This window comes from Mobula birostris, chromosome 3 (genome assembly GCF_030028105.1).
Source record: "Mobula birostris isolate sMobBir1 chromosome 3, sMobBir1.hap1, whole genome shotgun sequence".
Lineage (NCBI taxonomy): Eukaryota > Metazoa > Chordata > Chondrichthyes > Myliobatiformes > Myliobatidae > Mobula > Mobula birostris.
The window spans coordinates 72,236,963-72,244,499 of NC_092372.1; the positions used below are offsets into that span (position 1 = coordinate 72,236,963).

The 7,537-nt window shown below is 39.8% G+C and overlaps 1 protein-coding gene across 1 annotated transcript in view; it reads right to left on the reverse strand.

Moving 5' to 3' along the window:
* Positions 1 to 6,143, reverse strand: part of dthd1 (death domain containing 1) — a 31,075-nt gene extending 24,932 nt beyond the window's left edge. The window contains 2 exon segments of the mRNA XM_072254394.1: positions 1,389 to 2,097; positions 5,852 to 6,143. Of these exon segments, the coding sequence (XP_072110495.1) occupies positions 1,389 to 2,097; positions 5,852 to 6,143 (1,001 nt within the window).
* Between the last annotated feature and the right edge of the window lie 1,394 nt (positions 6,144 to 7,537).

Here is a 7,537-nt window from a genome sequence, read left to right on the forward strand (position 1 = left end):
AGAAGTGGGATGATATTTGGAAACTTGACTTTTTGAAGTGTCATTTGGCAAGTAAATCACATTTGGATGGTGCTCAAAAGCTCAGGCAAAAGAACCCGTCATTACCTGTTACAGTAGTGCTATGCATGTTACAGTGGAGTGCAGAAACAAGCTGAGAAACTGTTTAGGTGAATGTCATTTGGATATGTTAATGAGAATCAAAAGCTATCAATTGGATGGAAGTTCTATTAGTCTAGATAGAGCTTACAAAGAATGGGCAAATGCCAAAGACAGGAGAGAGAAAAAATAACTGAGTGACTTAAATATGTATGTTATTTTGTTGTTATTCTGTACAGTTTTATGTCAAATATTTTGTGAACCGACATAAACTGTGCCATGTTTGCATTCAGTGCTCACATACTTTTGTCACAAGAAAAAAATTTGCACAACATAAGATTTTTTGTGCACACTGAGAACTAAAAATTAGAGGGAACATTGTCCCCCACCCCACCAAAGTATCTAAAGTGATATACCTGTTGCTGAGGGGGAAGGCCACAGAGGTACTTTGCACTGGTTCCTTAACCCCTGACTCTCGCCCAGCTGTTGGCTTAGTGGCATCAGCACTGGACTTTGGAGCGAAGGCTCCTGAGTTCAAACCCAGCCGGCTTTCCATTCGTGCTGTGTTGAGCGTTGAGCTAGCAACTCGACCTCGCAAAAAAGAAATTGCCTGCTACAGAAACATCAACAGCAAAAAGTTGATGGCCTATGCTCTCTCATGAGTTTAAAAGGCAACTTCCTTTTTTTTCTCACCCTAACTGTCACCCAGTTTCCTGTGTCCTGCACTTGGATGTAATTACCGCTTTATAGGTCCTACCTATCGTGATCCGGCATTCATCCAGTTCCATCTCCTGAATGCAGAGTGTTAGAACTGCAGTTGGATGCACTTCTCGCAGATATAGTCGTCAAGGACACTGGGGATCTCCCTGCCTTCCCACATCCGTCGAGGAGCATTCCACTATGCTGCCTGGCATCTCTACTGGTCTAACTGAGCAAATATAAAGAAGGAAGAACAATAAACTGTTGGAGGGGGGGATTCTACCTACATTACTTGGACATTTGTGAGCCATACAATATGCATAAGCATGGAAGTGATCTTATTCACACTATTTCTGAATTTATGCCCTTAACCATTTTAAGCAGATGGAGGTCCTAGGCATCCCTGGCATCCAAAAGCTCTTAACTGTGAATATTTTTCTCCTAAATCTAAGATAAAATTAAATTTCATGCTGATATTTACTGGAAAATAGACAAGCCAAATGATATGTGAGCAACTTTAACATCCCCAAATATTTTCATTAGCATGACAGCGCCAAAAGAAATGAAATTGAACTGAAGTGAATGATGCTTACTCTCTTTGGGACCAGCCTCTGCGGTCTTCAGCTTTCAGAAGTTCAGTCACCTCATTCTTATCATGCAGTTTGTTTATTTGTTTTTCAGTGACTCCAGCAGTTTCTGATGTGGTTTGGAGATAAATATCTTTGTTTTCATCTTGATTACCAGCTGAATCAAATTTTAAATTTCTCTCAGTGTCCTTCACTTCAGTGCTACAATCCATCTGTTTTATTATTCTGTATTGATCCTTTATTTGATCTGATGTCTGAATTTCAGGCTGACTCATTGCTGTCACTTGCCCAGCAGAACAAACTTTGGATATCTGCAAACATTCTCCTGTGGTTACTGCACCAGCTTCTTTCCCTGTACCTTCACTTCTGAGGAGATGAATATTGCTACCAGTAGAGTCTTGTCGACTGTTTCCCATTTCTAGTGACAAGCTTTGCTGTTTTTTCACACAGTTTGACTGATTATCTCTGGAATCACAGAATGACATTTGAAAGCTTTCTTTCTCCTCTCTACTTTGGCCTTCTGAATTTTCACTGTGCTTATAATGTTCTGCATTGGTTAGTCCCAGACTTCGATCTGAAGCATATGGTGCCTGCATGTCCTCTTGTGCTTGGTAGTAGATTTTATGCAGACTGATTTCAATGTTTTCCATAGTTATCATTACGTGGTTTAGAAAACGACTAGTCTTTCCCAGGTAATTCAAAAGAGCAGTGTTTACTGTAAAGAAATTATGGTAAAACAGAAATCATTCAGACAATTGATGTTTATTTTTATATTACAAGATTTGGCCCATGAATTTCTAATTGGCTGCTCTAACTCCTAGTCCTCCACTAGAGCTTTGCAGGCTCAGAAATTCCTGGTTGTATTTTTCTCTAAGACTATGGAAAATCAATTTTCTATGATAACCCAATTTCATTCTCAACAACAGCAACTTAGCTTCACTCTCACCTCATTATTTCTTTCTCTGTCATTTGCAAGTATAATTTCATCTGAATCACCTACTCGGTGATCAGTTCCATAAGGTTATACCCAGGTCATGAAAAGTATTCAAATAAACAAAAGAAAAAAGTCTGCAAACGATGGAAATCTAAATAAAAACAGGAAAAAGATGTCTCAATAGATTTGGCAGCATCTGTGCAGAGTTAATTTTTCAGGCTGATGAGCATTCATCAGAAGGTTTTACCTGCTATCCTTTTGTTCCACTCCTGAAGCTCAGCCCTACGTTGACTTGGCACGGTTGGTAATAATGGTAGTAAAATGGGGAACTACTTCATCAAACACCTCCTTTCCGTCTGCCAAATGTGGAACTCCTTGGTGGCCAAACATTTTTATTCCCATTCCGACATGGTCCATGGCCTCCTCTTGTGCCATGATGAGGCCACCCTCATATTCCGTCTGGGTAGCTTCCAACCTGATGGCATGAATGCCAACATCACAGAAATAGGCTGCATCCATAGAAGGGACTAAACAGTTATCCCGATGAAGGGTCCCAGCCTGAAACATGACTGTTTACACTCCTCCATAGCTGCTACCTGACCTGTTGAGTTCCTCCAGCATTGTGTGTGTGTTGCTCAAGATATAGAGTATCTGCAGAATCTCTTGTTACTTGTTTTTTTTTAATCAGAATTCTATGTTGGGGTCAAATTGTGCATTGTTGTTCTTACATTCTTACAAAGAGTGCCCTGCAAAAAATATTCTATTGGCTGTAAGCTGCATTTGAATAGAATGTAAGTGCATAAATAATTATTGTTGTTGGTTAGGTACAGTCTTATAGCACCCAGAATACTCTATTATTCTCTATAAATACAGGGTATTCTGCAGGTGCTGGAAATCCAAGGTAACAGACACAAAATGCTGGAAGAACTCATCAAGTCAGGCAACCTCTATTGAAAGGAATATAGAGTTGATGTTTCAGGCCAAGATTCTTCATCAGGACTGGAAAGACGGCAGAATGAAAAGGTGGGGGGAGGGAAGAGAGTACAGCTAGCAGAGATCACAGAGGGAACCGTGAGAGAGGGTCTCACTGATCTCCTGTCAAGAAGAAGATTTAAACTCCTTCAGGTTAGGCATACTTCCAGTGGAGCAATAATCATACTTACTGAGTTATTATTCTTTATTACTTGCTGTGAGTCACAGGAAAGAGAAATATATACATGCTCTGTTTTGTGACATTTAAGCAGAATGATGATATTTGGTTGATCTTAATTCACTTTCACTTTGGTGGTAGATTATATAAAACCAGTTGTGAGTCAGCTATGGTGAGGAGGTGAACTTTATTATCTGAATTGGATGTTATCAGAATGTTTACAGGAAAGTTGCCAAGGCTACGTGGAATACATAAGACTGAAGCAAATACCTGCTTTCTTTACTTTGTAGTTTTAGAGATAGTAAACTTAAATGAGAATTTCTTGGAAACTTCAGCATTCTTTTTAATAAAAGAAGCATTTGCATGTCCGAATAATGTCAAAACATTCCGAGTCCAAATTCACTCAAGGATTTGTGGTTTGTTTCCAAGATACCATTCATATTTATTTTCATTCACATTTATTTATATTTACTTACTTTTTCATGTCCTTCCATTTCTTTCCATAAATCAGGACATGAATTATCTGTCTACAGATTTAGGTGCTACACACAAAGACTACTTGAAGTAGCATAAGATTTGCTGGCAATATTTTCTATTAAAAATAATTCTTACTTAATCCTGCACAACTATTAACCATAATTTCAAAATAAATGTCTTCACCCAGAGTAGAAGGAAATATTTGTAGGATTATATTCAGTATAATTGGAGTGGCATAGGTAGAGCATCCACATGGACCTGTGGAGTTGATTGATCAATTCATGTGTTGCAATTGATTCTACTTATGCAGTTGCTGACAGTCTCAAAGTTCTGGTTTCCTGCTGCCCATTCAAGGAGACTGATCTTCCCATGGGCAGACACTGTTCTGAAAGAGGAGAGAAAAGGAGTGCTAGATTTTGACTACATGGAAGGAGGTTGTGGCAGAGAGAAAACACAGCAACACCAGGTCTGGTAGAAGGAAGAGCTTCGAGGAATTTCCTGAGCAATTTCAGGTAATGATAAGACCATATCTGATCAAGACTTTAATTTAAAAAAAACTTACAAGAAATCGCTTAAACTCTGGGTTTTAGATTCAAGAGGCGAGATACTGCTGGAATTAAGACTACAAAGGTGGAGATTCAGAGGAGATGAGTTACTTCAGTTACTCATGGCCAGAGGTGCTCTCAATTACTCATGGCTATTGTACTTTATGAAAGTAAATCCTGGGCACTGAGGTGATAATCAATCTGGATTTTATGGCCGCTATCCTGTACCAACTACAAGCCAGCACTAGTAATGGTTGGGTTCTTCTTTTGAGGAAATTAATACAGAAAGAAGATAAAAGGGCAATCATATAAAGCTGAGAAGGCAAACATTTGGAGCTCTTTGCTTCAGAAGATGGCGGAGGTCAAAGAATTATTTAAAGAAGAGACAGATATGTTTTTGAAAGATCAGGGCTATGAGGAACTGGCTCAGGAGAAGGGATAAGTTTCCATGGCTGAACAGCCATTAAAGTGAATGACAGGCGGATCAATGACCTAAGTGGCTGACAATTAATTCTTCTGAATTACTTAGTGGTTTAATTAAATGACTATTTATGGCTTTTGGTTCTGGTTTATGCTACAGGTCGAAACAAACTGGAGGATAACTTAAAGTTAATGAACTGAGTATATAGAAATAAGAGGCCATTCAAGCTGCTTACACTCTTGTAAGATATAGTCCCAACAACTAAAGTTAAATTTCTACCCTCCCTCCTCTCGGTGAATACTTTCATGTTCTCAGAAATCACTATAAAGCCATGGCTTCTACCCTCTAGAGAAAATAAAACTTGATGCTGCAATATTTCCAGAAAATAATATTCAATCAGCATTTGGATCACCTCAGTAAATCTTTTCTGCAGAGATGGGGATTACCACAATTCCCTGTAACAGTGCCATCAATGTTCTTGATTAGTACAAGGTAACTTCATAAGCACAAGGGATTCTGAAGGTGCTGGAAATCCAGCAGAGTAACACATACAAAAATGCTGAAGGAACTCAGCAGGTCAGGCAGCATCTATGCAGAGAAATAAGCAGTTGATGTTTTTTGCCAAAACCCTTCAACAGGACTGGAACGGAAGGGGGAAGTAAACCCTGGGGCTGGCTTCTTCCCCTTTCCTTTCCAGTCCTGATGAAGGGTCTTGGCCCGAAACATTGACTGCTTATTCTTCTCCAGTGATGATTCCTGAAATGCTGAGTTCCTCCAGCACTTTGTGTGTGTTGCAAAATAACTTCTCTGCCTTTTAGATCAATTCAAGGTTACAACATTGCAATGTGAGGTGATATGTAAGGCATTCGTAAAGCAAGGGTGAAATGTTATTTAAAACCAATTGTCATTTTAAACTGCTCAATTTCATTGTTTTGTTCTTACCTCCGTGGCTAGTATTTGCATGGTACTCTTCGCACAGAGTGGCTACTATTTCTGTTGTTATTTGTAGCACTTCTTTTGCACTTTTGAACTGTCCCAGGAGTTCAGCACTGATTTGTTTGCTCAGGAGCAACACCGCATGAAGATGTTGCTGGACACCAATTTCATCCCTCTCCAAAAGCTTCCACTTCTCCTGAAGTAAAGACTTGAGGAGATGGTTCCTTTGCTGAATCAATTCAATAGTATTGGAAATATTGTCTGATTGGCATGTGTTTTCAAATGTAGCTGCCTCCATGCTTCACTGCTTCTTGTGATTGAGTACCTGAGAATAAGTGGCACATCCCAAATCAAGACTTCATGAATAAATGAAGCAATTATAGTGTTCGTTGTTGGTAGTACTGCGTAATATTTGCTGGCTGAAATGCTTCCTGATGGACCTCCTCCTTGCTGTGCCTGTTGACTTCCTGCAGCTGAATGTTACCATGGGAACTGGAAGGTGTGACACTTTTGAGTTTAGGCTCTTGTTTGATGTTGGAACATCAGGGTTCTGAAAGTCAACAGAAGTGAACAACTAATTGAACAGAAAATAAAGTTAACATTGTTAATATAATAATACAGAATTCAAAATTGTAACTTTAGGTTCATCAGACCAAAATGAGCTCGGTACATGGAACCCAGGTCATAAGAAGCTACATAATTGAGATCAGAACTCCTTTTGAATGAAGCAGTCCTGGATGTAGTCATGTCTAAGAAGTGGTTTGGATAGTGGGATAGCCAACCACTGCAGATGACACAGGTGAAGGCAGAAGGGAAATATATAGCAACTTGGATTGGGAGGGGTAGGAAAGCGATCAGAGTGTCTGTTTTACGTTAGCAATCAGGAAATGGTCAAGGTCAGTGCCTTGGATCCAAAGATGGGAGTGAGGAATCAGAATGTGTCTATTCAATCAAGCTGGAGGAAGGGTACTGGATGAAGTCAAAGTATTGGGAAAGGAATCAGAATGCATCTGTATCTTGTAACAGGGTCTGGGAAAAGGGATCAGAGCCTACGCTTTGGGGGCAGCTTGGGGAAATAGTCAAGGTAAGAGCATTAGAGTAGGGTAGGGAAAACGATCAGAGATGTGGGTAAAGAAATGGGGCTGGGAAAGGAGTAATTTATTATCTAAGTATACAACTCTGAAATTCTTCAATTCCCCGGATAACTGTGAAATTAAGGAAGAAAAGAAAGGTAGCATGATCAACCGACCCCAAATCCTACGTCCCCACAAAAAAAGACTAATGAAAATGGAACAGGCACATCAGCCCCTAAATCCTTCCTTCCACACAAAAACCAAGCAAAACGGATCAGGCATATTGACCCCCAAATCCCTCCTCCTGTGCAAAAAAAAAGAAAAGAAGGTCAAGTGATAAAACACAGAATACAAAATCTATAGGACTGAAAAAAAGAGTCTATAGTCCAAACCCAGATCCAAAATGCAGAAAAAAACCTGGGCAACGCTCTCCGAGCATGGCGGCAGGCTCTCCCCTCTCTGGCACTGAGCAACTGATCAAAAGGCAAGCAGCCAGCACTCACACTCTGCACTCATTTTGATGCTTCAAATTCCCTCATCATGTTAATCAGCGAAACAATGGAAGTTTTAATCAGCGAAATGGAACCAAACATCAGCTTGTGCCCCGTCCTGCAGCCTA